Genomic DNA, 17969 nt, shown 5'->3' with positions numbered 1-17969 from the left:
TATTTTGGCAAACTAGCCTCTTCTCTGGTATGCTAAGTCTCACAGGAATTCTTAGTAGGCTCATTTTACTTATGTAGAAAACCTAAGTGTTGCTGCTTCTATTTCAGTGTGTCTCAAGGAAGTTTAAAGAACAGCATGGTATGAAATTTGCCTGGTTCTAGTCCCAGTTCAATCAACTGTGGTGGCCTAGACAATTCACTTAGTGTTATCTATAAACCAATAGGTTGCTTCTAGCCTAGTTACCTGGCACACAGAAGGTACTCAATAGTCTGCAAACACACAAGAATTAAGAGTTGCGAAGACACCTTGCAACATTTTGTTATACTGAATTCAAAACACTACAGTGAAGTGTTGTCCAAAAGCAAAATGAAATGTAAACTAAATAAGTCTACTCCTCTTCCACTGCTATTCTTGTGGCAGTCGAGATTAAAAGAAACTAGCATACTGGAAGGTGCTACTCAAAGCCAAGGGTAATGAGAATACAGTAACAGAGCACTTTTAGTCCAGTTTGTGAAACCAGAAGAAAAAGCCATCCAAATAAACATGGCCAAAGTGAACTAATGAACTAAAGCAGATACTGTTTTTTACTCACAACTTCCCATTCAGAACTATGAACTTTTTTGAAAAAAGTTACCTCAGCTTCTCAAAAGATCTTTTTATATTAAATCAGGCATCTCTCAAAGAGTTATTTTCAAGGTCTTCAACTTAAATTGCAACACAAGAATGAAATGAATGTGCAATGTGAAGTCATAGATGGAGGGGAAGGAGATTGTGGGGACAGTCATTTCTGGAGATCAAGCAAGAGAGAATTCAACTTGTCTGATGCAAGGTAAATCTGTGGATCCTCAGTGTTTAACATTCAAATGTATTTGAAATTGTATTTCAATCTAATGTAATGAAATTGTATTCATTTTTGTATTTGTCTTAATTTTCTTCCATTATTTCTGGCTCACGTCTACTGGCTATGTCAAGTAAATAATTTCTTTTCAGAAATTTAAACTTTTAGCCAGGCATGGTGGTGCATACTTGTGATCCCAGCAGCTTAGGAGGCTGAGACAGGAGGATCAAAAGTTCAAAGCCAGCCTCAGCAATGGGCGAGGTGCTAAGCAACTCAGTGAGATACTGTCTCTAAATAAAATACAAAAATAGGGCTGGGGATGTGGCTCAGTGGTTGAATGCCCCTGAGTTCAATCCCTGGTACAATAAATAAATAAATAAATAAACAAACTCTTAAGGGGCTGGGTTGTGGCTCAGGGGTAGAGTGCTTGCCTGGAATGTGTGAGGCACTGGGTTCGATTCTTAGCACCACATATAAATAAAAAAATAAATAAAGGTCCATCAATAACTAAAATGAATAAAATATTTTTTAAAAAAATTTAAACTTTAAAAAACCAAATAATGGAGAACACAAGACACATTGGAAATATGAACTCTCACTGTATGATAGGAAAAAGAAGAAAAGCTTGGTGTGAAATTCTGGAGTCTCAAATTAAAACATAAACAGAGAAAGCTCAGTGACCTTTTCTTAGGAGGCTCACATGAAGGAATGTCATATTTCATTGATCAAACTTATTAAATTGCCATTTCAGGATGTTGGTATTAATGCCACATGACACTAAACAAATTACACTATAATATGACATTTTATACAAATCACTCACCTCTAGTTTTTTCTTCAGATGTCACTTCAGCCTCTGGTTACTTAAGAGAAAAAAAAATAGGGGCTGGGGATATGGCTCAAGCGGTAGCGCGCTCGCCTGGCATGCGTGCGGCCCGGGTTCGATCCTCAGCACCACATACCAACAAAAGATGTTGTGTCCACCGAGAACTAAAAAAAAAATAAATATTAAAAAAAAAATTCTCTCTCTCACTCTAAAAAAAAAAGAGAAAAAAATATTTGGGCTTTATTTTTTAAGGATGAGTCCAAGTTTTCACTGATGTAAAGATATTGGTTACTAAGCTGTGTTCTGAGGAAATGGTTACATTAGTTGTTTTAATTAAAAAAAAAAAAATAGCCTAGCGCAGTGGTGCATGCTTGTAATCCCAGTGGATCAGGAAGCTGAAGCAGGAGGATTGCTGAGGCTAGTCAGCCTCAGCAATGGCCAGGTACTAAGCAACTCAGTGAGACCCTGCCTCTAAATAAAATGCAAAATAGGGCTGGGGATGTGGCTCAGTGATAGAGTGCCCCTGAATTCAATTCCTAGTACCAAAAAAGAAAAAAAAATGTTTTATGGTCTAAAGTTTGAGAAATGGTACATTATAAACATGAGTCTTTCCAGCAGAACTTCTTGAACCTTTATTTGGCCAAGTGAGATTTTGCAAATGGGGAATAATAACTCATTTTGTTTCCCAAACATACTTGACCAAGGAAATTGGTTTTTCAGAGTATTTTTCAATAGTATTTTCTGAAATACGCTGGACAGTAATAGGACCAGAAACTTTGTATGTAAGTGAGAGAGCTTAACCAACCACAGCAATTTGTGTAAGCCAAAGGGAGAGGGCTAAGAGAATAAAGTTGGCACACTGTCAGCGGTAACCAGACTGTATTCTGAGCCTTGCTCCAGGGGACTGGGCTAGGGTTTGTTCCTAGGAAGAAAAACCAGAGCATCAAAAGCTTCTAGATCCCATTTAATTAAAGCTTTTTTTGGGCACTAAAGAGTACCAGTGGCTAAAGGAAATATAGCCTCCCATATCTTCACGTACAAGCCTGGCTTTAAGTACAGTTCCAGTTCCACCATTCTTAAATATCTATTAACATCAATGATTGCCTAATAATTATAAAAGCTAATGGCCAAGAGTTTTCTACAGAAAGCACTGCTTATCTTTTACAGCTCTTCTGGCTCCTACAAAAGAATTTTTAAAAAATCTTTTGTATCTTGATTTAATTGAAGAAACAGCTCTGAAAACACCATTTGAATGACTGAAAAATAAGAAAATAGCACACTCAAGGCACAAAACCAAGAAAATCCAATAACAAATGATTTAAGGATGGGGCAGTACAGGATTCACAACTGTTAGACCTGATTAGTTCCACGTATCAGAAGCATGATGGAACCTAGTGACTATCCTTCTGGTGACACTGTTCTGTGAGAATGTTAGTTTCAGCAGAGACTAACCTCAATGCTCTAATGGACTGACTGAGAAGTTTCTAACCAGAAGACCTGATCTTTGATACATCCTCAAATGTCAATTGCATCACATGTCCCCTTCATCATCCTCTGTGCTCTCTGGATAAGGACATAGGTAGGTGGTCAAGTTAAAGGATTAGTTGACAACTTACTAACTATATTGTCACAAAGTTTTGGAGAAAAATGAGGAGAGAGACATATTTGCTGAGTGCCTAGGAGCTGGATCTTTTCATAAACATTATTCTATAAAACAAACTAACAACCCCAAGCAGATTTCTTCCCTGTTTTTATGAAGAAAACTGGGGCTTACAGAGGTTATAAAGTTGTAAATCCTGCCTAAGTTTAAATCAAAGGCTGATAAGCAAATTAGGTGAAATTTAAGCAAGGTCAGGGTGAGTGCAAAGTTTGCTTTATAATATCATGCTATTTCTTGATCATAAAAATTTCATTTTAATAGAAACACAAATGATCCACTTATGCAGTTTTCTTTTAGTATTTAGCAAAACATCTCAACTTTTACCATCACACCAACTTCAAGAGTCCTGATAATGTTTATTTAGATCTACTCATTCATTTGCCCAAATCAATGGAGTTATTATTTCTCAGCTGCTGGTAATGAACTTTCTTAACTCAGCATTTTGTGGGGGAAAAAAAGTCTCAGTACTTGAATTGCTTCATTTCATGCTCAATCTCTTAGCATGCATCTTTTTGGTCTCCTTTTAAAAATAGAATTCCAAATCATGACATATTCAAATATGAAAAACAGGATGGAGAGCAATGGGAACACTAATCTGCAATAGTCAATGACTCTAGTACCTGTCTGTAGAATCCCATGTTATATAGAAAACTCTTGAATTGGTAAAAGCCATCACTCTTATAGATTTGAAATATAAATAAAACACTGCCTTAGGAGTATGGACTTAACTTTGCCCTCAGTCCCATTTGCCAGCCATGTTAAGCCTCTCCATTCTGTTTCCTCATTGTTTTAAAAAAGAATCTCTTAAATTCCTTTAAAAGTTCCATGATTTTCTGTAACTCTCTGGCCTTCCCAGTGAGTGAACAATTTAATCCCCCTATCCTCATCCAGTTTTTAATTCCTTTGACAAAAGTCTTACCCATCTTCCGCCTGCATTTGTTTTTTAAAGTGTGGTAGAAAAATCAAGCAGCAAAGAAAAAAGTATGGTCATCCAGTTAGACAGAGAGATAGTTTCTAAGTGACACTTGGAAAACAGTTTGAGAAAGCTGCCTAGCAGTTTGTTTATTTTGGTTGCAGGTATCATAATTCATATCCTCTAAAGGGTAGAGAGAAAAAAATCAATCTTTTCCAGGAAAGACTGTAATACAGTAAAGCTTCTTTCTGTCTTGCTTAGCCTGATACCATATATTCACAAATGAAAATAATTCTGTGAGTGCTATTCCTCATACAGATGCCCACAACACCTGCTTTCAAATTCTTATATCAGAGAAATTATGTAACAGACTGGCTTGATCCTTACTCTGATAACAAATAGACCAGGGATTCCTAGTACAGTTTCCTTCACATTTCACTCCTTTTCATTTCCCTTCACTTCCCCCTCCTCTCCTAACATTTATACAGTGTTCTAATGAAGTTAGATGTGTTAGGTGTGTCTAACGGCCTGGTAGAATTGAGCAAACACTGGTCACTCAAAAAAAAAAAAAAAAAAAAAAAAAACCAAACAAACAACAACAACAAAAAAAACCCAACAACAACAACTGATAGAATTTTCTGGGTTTAATTTCTTTATGAATTAACCATCCCTTTAAACTGCCAGGATGAGAGGTACAATTCTTACTCTTTCCTCAAATTCTCTAAGTAGATATGCTTTGGGGAAATGCTCCTTCAGCCAGCCTAGCAGACGATCAAAATGGGGTAAAGAGAATAAGTGCAATTTCCCCTAGATATATCCATCTCTTGTGCTCTGGCCACCCCATTTACAGTCCTTATAGGCAGAGGTCAGTAGTCAGAAAACACAATAATCTCAGTATAGTGCTTCTCAAACCAGAAAATGCAAATAAATCAGCTGAGAACTTTGTTGAAATACTGGTTTAGATTTAATGGGTCTGGAGCAGAGGTCATATCTCTACATTTCTAATAAACTTCCAAGATAACCAAGGCTAGTGGTTTGCTAATCACACTAGAATAGGAAGGTCCTAATATCTCTACCCTCCCAAATATGATACACTTCACACCTGAAGGTCTCCTTGTGGATTGTTATCCACAAAGAAAACTAAATGACACAAAACAGAACTCCACACTGGGAGTCTTCTACCCTGCACAAAGAATGAAGTCAGCTGAATTGTTGCCCAGAGTCTGGGTCCTGCTTTCTGCCCAGAGTGTTCCTATTTAGCTGAGTGACAAATCCTGCTTTAACCTTACCAGCCTTACCTGATGCTACTCTGCCAGTAACCCAAACACTACCAGACTGCAGGACCTGTTGTAACCTTTGAGTTTCTGATTCACCAAATCTGAGGTGGACTCTAAGAATAAACAACAAACCTAGGTGATTCTGATACATTCTGAGATTCTTGGGAAGGAAACCTCTTTGATAAACTACAGAAATCTTTTTCCTATGGCTCTTAGTGGAATGTCTTTACAGAAAAAAACAAAAGGTAAATCAAAGATGATGGAACTTAAATATCCCACAGTATGCATGACAGAAGAAACCATTTCCTCTCTAATTGGAACATTTGCTCAAGAGCACTTATAGTTAATTCCAGTGTATTTTGTCCTTTTGTCTAGAGTTTGTTAAAAATGTGAAGTATGTCTTATGTATTCTAGAGGAAATCATATTAGGATAGATACACTCAGTGATCAAATATCAAAGGAATAGTTATTTGCCTTTCTGTTTAAGTAAATTAAACTGAACTGTTTATATACATATAATTTAAAAATACATACAGGACAACCAGTTAACAAAAATAAGGACTGCACATTAGTTAGTGCCATTGAAATAGCAGAAGCAAATGTAAAATACCAAAAGTAACTTTACTTAGACTTTATGACTGAATGTCCTCCCTAAAAAGGGCTACAATTTGGCTAGTTGGTCTTTGTTGGGGCAGATGTGGCATCCTGAGGGGTGGTTGCCTTTACTGGTGTAGTTACAGCTCCTGGCACAGAAGCAGTAATTGTTTCTGGCCTGGAATTGGCTCCTGTCTGACTGGCAGTGGTCTCAGTCTGATTGGGGGTGGAATCAGGCTGAGAGGCCAGGGTCTCTTGACTACAGCTGACATCAGGTGGACTTGGTATGTCATCAGCTTGAATGAGCATGGCCTCTTCTTCTGCTTCCAATTCTGTTTCTTGACTTTGACCTTCTTCGCCTTCTTCCACCATCGCAGGTGGTAGCTGTAAGAAAGTCTTAAAAAAAAAAAAAAAAAAAAAAAAAAAGACAACCCCAATGAGTTGAAAGGAAAAAACAAAACAACAACAAAACCTCACTGTGGTACAAAGCCAAGTTCTCATATTAATATCATTTTCCCAGTAGATACTGTTTATGCTAGAATTCTCCAAAATACTGCTGGCCACTTTATATTATGAATGTAACTCCTGTGATAACAATGCCTGAGGTCTGCTAATAAAGGCATATGATGTCATACACTAAGGATCAAAGTATATACTAAATTCTCAAGAGAGGAAAACAACATGAACAGCTATTTGATTTTTAAGCAAAGAAATATGCTGTAAAGCTTAGAAAAATAGCTGATTAGGACTGACTGCCACACCAACTCAAGAAAGAACCAACTTCAGTGAAGAACTCTTGAGAGAGGTAGAGAGGATCCTAGCCAAGAAAAAAGGGCAGGGGGATGGGGGAGGAGCATGGAGGGCACAAGACGTTGGTCTCATTCAACTAGAAAACTGGAGCAGCTATAAATGCTCAGCCTTCTGCACATCACAGCAGTCTGTAGCTAAAACATAGCCTCTCTTCCTCTGTTTACCTTGCTGGAAATTATGAAATATCAAAAAAGCTAAAAAAATAACTGTAAGGTTTATATGCTGAAAACTATAAACACTATGAGAGCATCCAAAGAAGATTTAAGTAAATGGAGAGATATACATCATATTATGGAAAGGAAGACTAATATTTTAAGATGTTAATCTCCCCACATTGATCCTAAACAATTTTACTCTTCAAAACATACTATTTAAAAATTGCAGCATGCGGGTGTGACAATGCATGCCTGTAATTCCAGGGACTCTGGAAGCTGAGGCAGGAGGATCACAAGTTCAAGGTCAGCCTCAGCAACTTAGCAAGGCCCTAAGTAACTTAGCGAAACCCTATCTCAAAATTAAAAAATGATAAAAGCTGGGGATGTGGCTCAGTGGTTAAATGCCCTGGATTTAATAAAAAAATAAATAAAAAATATTGCAACCTGCTTTTTTGGCAAAATCAACCAGATGACTTTAAATTTGAAAAGCAAAGAAGCTAGAATATTTAAAATAGTTTTGAAAAAGAACAAAACTAAAGTATTCATGTTGATCAATTTCAAGATTTACTATAAAGTTACCATAATAAAGGTAATATAATGCCCAAGAGGACAGACATACGTAACAATACAGTAGAACGGAGAGTCCAGAAATAAGAGTCACAATACGGTCAACTGCTTTTTTTGACTACTAATCTGATATGCAATTCAACAGAGGAAAAAAATAGTCTATTTAGGAAATGATGCTGAAACATCATGCAAATGAATAACATTCATCATTACCTGGAATCATAACAAAAAAGAGTCTCAAAATATATCATACTTGTAAGTGTCAAACCTAAAACTATACAACTGCTAGAAGAAAATCTTTGTAACTTTGGTTACAAAATTTTTAGGACATGCATGAATTATAGGAGAATAATTCTATATATTGAACATCAAAATTTAGAGGTGAGTTTTTACTTAAAAAAAGAAAGAACAAATTACAGAGTAAGAGGAAATTTGTGTGTGTGTGTGTGTGTGTAGTTCTGGGGATTGAACCCAGAGACACTCTACCAGTAAGCTACATTCCCAGCCTCCCCCCTTTTAAAATTTATTTTTTTCTAATTTGTTATATATGACAGCAGAATGAATTACAATTCATATTTTACATATAGATCACAATTTTTCATATCTCTGGTTGTACACAAGTATATTCATGCCATTCGTGTCTTCATACATGTACTTAGGGTAATAATATCCAACTCATTTCACCATCTTTCCCACTCCCATGCTCCTCCCTCCCCTTTACTCTATCTAGAGTTTGTCTAATTCTTCCATGCTCTCCACCCCAACCCCATTATGAATCAGCCTCCTTATATCAGAAAAAAACATTTGCCATTTGGGTTTTTTGGGGTTGGCTAACTTCACTTAGCATTATATTCTCCAACTCCATCCATTTACCTACAAATGCCATAATTTTATTCTCTTTTAATGCTGAATAGTATTCCATTATATGTGTGTGTGTGTGTATGTGTGTGTGTGAACACACACACACATACACACACACACCACATTTTCTTTATCTATTCATAAACTGAAGGGCATCTAGGTTGGTTCCACAGTTTAGCTATTGTGAATTATGCTGCTATAAACATTGATGTGTCTGTATCCCTGTATTATGCTATTTTTAAGCCCTTTGGGTACAGACCAAGGAGTGGGATCGCTGTACATTCCCAGCCCTTTTCCTATTTTATTTTGAGATAAGATCTCACTAAGTTGCCTAGTGTGGCCTCTACCTTGCCATCCTCCTGCCTCAGCTTCCTGAGTCTGATATTAGAGGCATATGCCACAACAGCTGGCTAGGAGAAAAATATTTGTAAAACACATATCTAATAAAGGACTTGCCACCAAATACATAAACACCTGTCCAATAAACACACTAAAACATACAACCTACTAAAAAAATGAGCCAGAGACCTGAACAGACATATCCCTAAAGACATACAGATGGCAAATCACTACATAAAAAGACATTCAAATTAGGATAATAAAAATTTAAAAATACACTGAAATCACTACATACCTACACATCAGAATTGCTAAAATAAAAAAAGACCTACTCCATCAAGTATAGGTGAATATGTTGAATTCCTAGACTCTCATAAAGCTGGAGAGAGTATAAAGTGGTACTGTTTTTCATTCTGAAAAACAGAGCTGTGGTTTCTGAGAAAGTTAGACATATTTAACATATTATCCAGCAACTCCACTTCTAGATATTTACCAAGACAAAGTGCAAGGACTTGTACAAGAATGTTTATAGCAGCTTCATTTGTGAAAGTCCAAACTAAACCACCCAAATGCCTATAATAAGTGCATGGGCAAACTGCACTAAACCCACACAATGGAATGGACTATTGATATATATAACATGAATGCAAATGAAATACAAAACAATTATGCTGAGTAACAAGTAGTTAAAAAAACAAAGAAAAATATATACTGTATGATTGCATTTATATAAATGCCTGAAAATGGAGACTAATGGCAGAAAGCAGATCCTTGGTGGCCTACAGAAGGTGTAAAGGGCACTGATGAAGGATAACAAGGAGGGATTAAAGTGGCACAAGAAGACTTTGGGAGGATAATGGATATTCATTATCTTGACTGTGATGATGGCTTGACAGGTATGTGTGTGTGTGTGTGTGTGTGTCACAATATTTAGAATTGTCCATTTTAAACACATGTACCTTACTGTATGCCAAATGTTATGTACTTAAACATGTTTTAAAAACATGAATACTACATGAATAACAACAATCTACTTTAGTTGGTTCCTCACAAGGAATTTAAAGATTCATTTAACAAAAGAGAAGAATTCTTTCTATAACAAGGAAAATAAGAATCAATTTTAAGAGAACTCACCTGATGATAATGATGTGTGGTTTGTATCAAATGCATATACATATTGTAAACAAAGTTTGCCATCTGGGGCATATTTTTTATTATCTGTACTTCATGAGATGGTCTTTCTCCGTTCTAGAAGAAGGCAAAAAGAAAGTTAAGTTTCTAGTGAAAAACCCTAGAGACTAACATATCAATAGAAGGCTGTTTCTGTATCTTATTAGTAAGCAACGTTGGGTTTGGAGGATTTAAGCATAGTTTAAAAAAAATAAATAAGTAAAATACAAGTGTAGAGTCCAATAAGTAATGATTCCATTTAAATCTAAAAAAGCTACACACTAGGAAAGTTAAGAGTCACTAGTTTTTAAATACAATTTTGAGCTGGTAAATGTAATATGGGTTTTAGAAGAATTAACAAGAGAAAATAGTTTGAATAGGGAAATAAATCAACTTGGTCTAAAGTAGCACTTATTTTTTTCATATTTTATTTTTTAGTTGTAGTTGGAAACAATGCCTTTATTTTATTTATTTATTTATTTTTGTGGTGCTGAGGATCAAACCCAGGGTCTCACACGTGCTAGCCAAGCGCTCTACTGCTGAGCCAAAACCCCAGTCCCTAAAGTAGCACTTCTTAGTGGTGTGTATGCTCCAAAGGTGTTCATAAAATAATTAAGAAAATATTAAAATTATTCTTCCTATTTATGTTTTTCTAAAATAGAAGAAGTTAACACATTATTATTAGTCATGGTGGTAAATATTCAAATATACTTTTGCACACTTTTTTTTTTAAAGTATATTTATTCTCAAGTTTTAGGTGAACACAATATTTTACATTTATGTGGTGGTGAGGATTGAACCCAGTGCCTCGTGCATGCTAGGCGAGCACTCCACCACTGAGCCACACCCGAGCCCCACTTTTGCACACTTTGTAACGTCTATCAGAGTCCTCCTTAGGGAGTCTGTTAAATTGCAGATGTCTGGGCTCAAGCTCCCTGGGATTTAGATTCAATAGATCTGGGTTAGAATTAGGTGATTCTTATAGAGTAGTGTCTCATAACAATCTGAGAAATATTACTGTAGCAGTGTAAAACAGTAAAGCAAATGAATACAAAATTTATATTTCTTTCTAAATGGCCCTAGAATAAAGATTAAAAACTTTCCTATTAATAAAATGCTTATAAAGTTTTACCCTTTCTTGTGATAGGGACCAATTCAGAAAATAATAAAGGTAAAAAATATATATGAAGAAAAAAGGAGGTCTGATTCTACTTCGTGTACAACCAGAGATATGAAAAATTGTGCTCTATATGTATAAGATGAATTGTAATTCATTCTGTCATATATAACAAATTCAAATTTAAAAAATTAATAAAGAAAAAGGATTCTATCTTAAAATGAACAATTGTCTAATAATTGGTTTATAAACAACCGAGAAGAACAGAGATAAGGGATTGTGTCCACAACACAAAGGCTAGCACTTAGGGTTTTATGTGATACCACCCCATCAAACCTCTCCACTACTCTTTCTTCCTATATATCCATAGGAGCATTTCTTAAAAAAAATTAAAAAAATAAAAATGTAGTTAAAGAAAAATACTTGATATTATTATAAAAATACACAATTTATTTTTCTCCTTCCTCTTTTTTTTTTTTTTTTTTTGAAGAGAGAAGGGGGTAAGAAGTATACCATGAACATTTAAAATAATTTTACTTAAAATCTAATGGGCTGGGGATATAGCTGAGTTGGCAGAGTGCTTGCCTTGCAGGCACAAGGTCCTGGGTTCAATCTCCAGAACCCCCTCCACCGCCAAAAATGCTAATGAAATGAAATGAAAAAAGCAAAACCTCAAAGTCTGTAGTATGCTAACTAACCTCCACATAAGAAAGAAAATGAGGGGCTGGGGTTGTGGCTCAGTGGTAGAGTTCTCACCTAATATGCATGAGGCACTGGATTTGATCCTCAGCACCACATAAATGTACAAAAATAAAGATACTGTGTCAACCTAAAACTAAAAAAAGAAAGAAAGAAAATGACATAAGAAAATAAACAAGTATCTGCTCCTTTATGCAAAGAGAATAAAATATGATCTAAAAAGACTGCTTATCTACAGAGGGAGGCTGGTAGGAAAAGGGAGTGGCATTTCTGAGTTTATCTTTTTGTTAAAAGTATGTGCTCTCCTGACCCCATTTCTTTTGAACATAAGCTCTTAAGAACTAAACTACTCATTATTCTGTTATCGAGTATATAGCTTAGTTCTCCTCACAAAACAGAAGAGAGGATACATAGTAAAATGATTACTCATATGGACTCTGGAATCAGACTGCCTGGGGTTTCAAATCTTGTATCTTGCATCTACTAGATACATGGCTACAACTACTTAACTTCTCTTACTTAACAGCAAATGGCCAGACACATGGTAAAAATCAATGAATGTTAGCTGATATTATTTTTATGTAGAAAATCTAATTGAGTCCCTTGGTATAAGGAGTATTTTAAATCAGTGACTGTATGTTCCTGGCTAATGTAGTTATATGTAAGACGATCCCAGTTTCCCATTATGAAAAATGTTTCTCTATTCAACAAAGAGAAGTCCTACCTTTCTAGTGGTTGGGAAAGGTTCTGTTGGAATTATATGCAGATGAAGTGGTCTGGCTGTGAGTTGGCTGAAAGCTGGAGTTAGTTCAAAACAGTTTTGGAAGAGAGACACTCTGGCGAAGATATAAAGTCCAAGTCTGGCTCTCGACATGGCCACTACTAAGCGACGGACATCCCTTGTGAAACAAACAAAATAATTGACACACTTCAAGATTAATAACATGTTTATGCAGCTTATTTTTTCTTTTTTTTCCCCCACAGACTCCACTAAATAGTTCTATTAAGCTATGGCAATCAAAAACATAAAGCTTCTTAAAACTTAATACATTAGGTAACTCATACAGGCAATCAATGTTATATGACCAGTAGACCAAGTAAAAAGTTACTGCTTTATTATTAATCTCTTGTTGGCTTTTTTAGGGAAAGGGAAGAAGATCACACACACACACGCACACCAAAAAAAAAAAAAAAAAAAAAAAATCCAATGTATTGACTTAGAAGCTCCAAGTAACTCTATTAATATTATGACCTAGTTCAGTTATCAGTGACCAATTTACTGTATTATTGCTGTTAAGTCAATCTGAACCAGCTCTCCTTCTACTTCTTTTGCCTACCACATTCTTAGGCTCCATCAAAGTCAGATTTTACTTCCTCAGTAACTCTTCCCACAATGTTTTATAATAATAATTTATTATATTAAAAATAAAAAAAAAATTTATTTTCTCCATATTTTCTGAGAGCCCCAAGGAATCAAGCTATAGGTGGGTACTTCCACATCACTAACTGGATATATAACACTAGAACTATTTAGCATGAGCTCTCACAAAAATATTATAAAGGAAATTATGGTTTCAACATCATTGTCATAGGAAAAAAGGAGTAGTGGTGGAAGCAGGTGACTTAAACTGTTGTTTCCAAGGCAATCACTATATTATATTCAGTTCTCCCCTTCACATCCAGAAAGCTTTATCTGTAAACACAAACAAAGAACCAGTGCAATTACAGTGGCCACTGCACCAGTTGCTCTGAGAGAACTCTTCCCTCCAATCCTCGGTGTCGTATTCCAGTGAAGAGGTTTTTGTGTCATGTCTGTTGTATATATGAACAGGTGAACTGAAATCTGCAGATTCAAGGGTAGGATCTTCCCATGATATTTTTTAATGGATTCTAAACTCCATAAGGGCAGAGATCATGAATGCTATATTATTATATTTTGAGAAGCTAGCACACTGGCAAAAAATGGGTGGTTCTGAAAGTAATTGATAAATGAATGATCAAACACTATGAACATAACAAATTACCAGGCAAAAAAACAAAGACAAAAAGCATGAGTGGGCAGGGTTCCTTGGAGCTCTGTCTTGAAAGCAGGGCAATGGGGATTACCACCTTCTTTCTTGGTCCCCAGAAGAGGGCTGCAAAAGAACACTGTTCAGCAACAAAGTCAGCACTCTGTAAGAACCCCTTCCAAGAAATAACAGAAAGTTCTAGCATTACTATTTTGTTCCTAACAGGTCACAAGCATGTCCACTGGTACCTAAACTGTACAAATCAGCTGGGCAAGAGGACAATGAATGATGGAAAAGGGACCAGAAGTGTTTCATGATTCTGGCTTCTAAATAGTTCCACAATGTCCTCAAAAAGGACTCTGGAACTGAAGCTAACAATCTGGTTCCTACTCACACAATTAGTCTATGCTGATGAAAAAAGGTGTGGATAAAAGAATATGGCAGTACTTTAGTTCAAAACAAGTTTGAAAATGGATACTCTGGCAAAGATAAAAGTCCAAATCTGGCTTTAGAAATGGCCAGTTACCTAGAAGGTTATAGAGATTACAAATGGCCCAATAATTCCACTCCTATGTTTACACCCAAGAGAAAACAAATCTTACATAAAAACTTGTATAAGGATGTTCATAGCAGCATTATTGATAATAGTCACTAAGTGGACACAACCCAATATCTATCAACTGATGAATGGGTCAATAAAAAGAAATGAAGTACTGATACAACCTACAACATCAATAAACCTTGAATACATTATGTTAAGTGAAAGAAGCCAGTCACACACACACACAAAAACAACAACAACACATATTGTATGATTTCATTTGTATTAAGTACTCAGAACAGACAAATCCACAGAATGTGGAATAGTGGTTATCAAGGGTTTTGAGGGAACACAAGGGGAGCGAATGCTAGTAATTATAGGGCTTCTTGATTAGGCAATGAGAATGTTCTAAAATTGATTGTGGAGATAGCTGTATAATTCTGCAGCTAAAAACCCATTAAATTATACACTTAAACTAGGTGAACTGGTTGGGCATGGTGCTTCACTATAATCCCAGTGACTCAGGAGCCTGAGACATGAAGATCACTCATTAGAGGCCACATGGGCAACTTACTGAAACTCTCAGTGACTTAGTAAGACCCTGTCTCAAAAAATGAAAAGAACTAAAATAAAATAGGTGAACTTTATGGTACATGAATTCTATCTCAATGAAGCTATTATTAAAAGATAAAATACACCAAAGAGTAAGTAGGTTTCCTTAGTCTCCTGAAACATATTTTCCTACTTATAAAAGAAAGGATATGAAGGATCAGCCCTAGAAACCAAAAAGTTCTACATAGAGTTTTGATAAGTCTAGTTAAGATATTTAGACTAAGGTACCTGGGTAATGGGAATCATAAATAGTTGATACATCTATATTCTAACACCACCATCACCGTAATGATACCCTGACGAAGAAGTTGGATTTTCAAAAGATAAGTTTGGCAAATACAAAGACTAATTTATTTGGATAAAGGTATTTTTACTTAGAAAATTGATATGCAAGAAAATACTGAAATCAGGTTCTGTTTTAACTCTTCATTTCATCATGTTATAATTTAGATCTGGAATGTCCATATAAAAGCTGTGTTGAAGGCTTGGTACTTACCACTGGGAGGTGATGAAAACTTTAGAAGAAGGGTATACTGAGATACCAGCCCCTTTCTCTTTCACTCCCTGCTTCTTGGCCACATAAAGTTAAACAGCTTTGTTCTGTCATGCCCTTTCTACCCATAAAGCTCTGTCTCACCACAGGCCCACAGACAAGAGAACTAAGTGACTATAGACTAAAACTTGTGAAACTGTGAGCCAAAATCTTTCTTCCCTTAAGTTGTTTTTCTCAGGTATTCTGTCACAATGATAGAAAGCTGACTTGCACAATAAAAGTTTCATCATCAAAAAAAAAAAAAAAAACCCTTTTAAAAAGTTTTCAGAAAAATAAAACAAAGAACAGCAGAGAACTAAAGTTATTGGAATCTGAAAGAGGCATGGTACTACAGTGTAAGGAGGGAGAAGAGGAAGCAGCATTCATAAATTCATACCATAAAGTTTTGAGAGATCTTAATTATGTAAACCATAATGATGGCTAATTAATTATAAAAGTCAGTGAGGAAAGGAATGGCTTTTGGAAAAGCAAAGACTTTAAATACATGCTTGAAACTTCAATAAATAAGCAAAAATAAACTATTTAAAAATGTTATCTCCAAGCAATTTCTTAAAATGTTATATTTTTTGCTTACTCTTACATAAAAGTTATTGGGCTAATGGAATTTCATAACTAGGTTAAGCTCCAAATAGATCTTGATTTAATGACAACATACAAGAGTTGGGGGGGGGGGGCACTTGTTTTTATATCTACCAAATAAAATAACAAACTCTCCATATAATTTTGCTATATAAAGTCACATAAGATGAAGGTTTATATAAAACTAAAAGACTGCTTTGTAATAAAAAGATATTATTCCCATAAATCTCTAACACATAAATATGCCACAAATAATGATAAAAATAGATTATTGTTTGTTTTGACAATTCTCAATCCTAGGAGAACAAGTGGCTCTTCTATCCCTTAACACTGAAGCTGAAAGAGTACATATGGGGAGGAAAATCAGAATCCTACACGATGAAAAATTTCCTCTGAGGAGACTTTACCTGATATAATTTCTGATACTATTTCTATCAGACATAGATTAAGATTTTTTGATAAAATTTCTATTTTTGAAAGTAATTAAAGAATAAAAAAGCTAAAATACTAAAACATTTAAGAGGAAAAAATGCAGTAAGCAAAAAAAACAATAGTGAACTACACAAGGAATTTGATAATGTTACATTCCAACAAAAAGCACCAGAAGTCGCTATAATGATTAATTATAACTATATATATTTAAACGTAAAAATTAGAAACTACTTTGCCACTGAGATTCAAAATTGAAATAGTAAAGTTAAATAAGCCGTTAAAAATTTTTCCTACGTACCTCAGATGACCCACTGCCCTGGTTCGTACAAGAGAAAGAAGAATGTAATCATTCTGTTGACCTTGAAATCTATCAACAGTTGTCACCTAGGAAGACATAATGAGAAACATGGTATATTTTCAAAACCACAATAAAAAGGCTCTAGACATTATTTAAATAATGTGCTAGAAACAATCACGTTACTCTTAATCAATCCCCAAAGAAACACAGTCATGATTGGAATTGTAAAAGCAAGTTAATGAATACTGTTAAACAGATTGCAGAAACCCCAATACCCTATATCCTTAAGTTATTCACACTTAAGACACCTGTCTTTATCTTTGCTAGTAATTATTTTTAGAATTCAAGAGTCTCCTCCTATTAGACTGCCAAGCTTCATGAAAGCAGGCACTATGTTTGCCTTATTAACTGGTAGTGTCAAGTTTAATGCTCAGAAATGTAACAGTATGCTTATTTATTAATCTATATATTCCTAGTATTTGTCTACAGCATTCCTCCATGAAAGAAAACAAGAATAACAATAACAAATAATCTTCATCATACTTTCTGTTCAGTTTGAGAATACACCTACAAATAGGGAAATTCGGAAAGGTTTAACATTTAGGCCCTTAGTCCTTTTTTACCCAATTTAAAAAAAAAATGTTCTGTTTACCCTCTAACAAACTGTAATTTATAATCCCTCTACATTTAGGAAATTACTGAAATACTTCTTTTTAATTTAACTTCACAGCTTATATATAAGAAAATGTGCTCATTTTAAGTATATAATTTGATTAATTTTGATGCTACTTTGAACAGAGCTGCATTGAATATTCAAGTGCAAATATTTTTGTAGACATATAGTTTCCTTGTTCTTGGATAAATACCTAAGAGTGAACTTGCTGGGCAATATGGTTAAGTATATACTTAAGCTTGACAAGAAACTGTCAAACTGTTTTTCAAAATTGCTATACCACCACTGTACATATATATTCACAGCAATGTTCCAGTTCATGAGTTCCAGATTTTTCCACATCCTTGTCAACACTTATTATACTGTCATTCTTTTTAATTTTACCTACTCTATTGGATGTGTAGTAGTATATTATTGTGTTTTAACTTACATTTCTGACAATTAAT

The 17969-nt window shown here is 35.0% G+C and overlaps 1 protein-coding gene across 4 annotated transcripts in view; it reads right to left on the bottom strand.

Moving 5' to 3' along the window:
• Nucleotides 1-4529: 4529 nt before the first annotated feature.
• The window catches only part of AQR (aquarius intron-binding spliceosomal factor), a 109723-nt gene continuing 96283 nt past the window's right edge, over nucleotides 4530-17969 (bottom strand). For all 4 annotated transcript variants that reach the window (XM_081288689.1, XM_081288691.1, XM_081288690.1 and 1 more), the window contains 4 exons: nucleotides 16851-16936; nucleotides 12551-12725; nucleotides 9975-10088; nucleotides 4530-6504 (listed from right to left, as the gene is read on the bottom strand). In XM_081288689.1, the coding sequence (XP_081144815.1) occupies nucleotides 6187-6504; nucleotides 9975-10088; nucleotides 12551-12725; nucleotides 16851-16936 (693 nt within the window). In that variant the 3' untranslated portion in view covers nucleotides 4530-6186. The remainder of the gene's footprint in view (nucleotides 6505-9974; nucleotides 10089-12550; nucleotides 12726-16850; nucleotides 16937-17969) is intronic.

The sequence above is a fragment of the Spermophilus citellus genome, assembly GCF_964194105.1.
Source record: "Spermophilus citellus genome assembly, chromosome: 4".
NCBI lineage: Eukaryota > Metazoa > Chordata > Mammalia > Rodentia > Sciuridae > Spermophilus > Spermophilus citellus.
The sequence above is the reverse complement of the archived record's forward strand: the minus strand, read 5'-3'. Positions and strand labels throughout refer to the sequence as shown.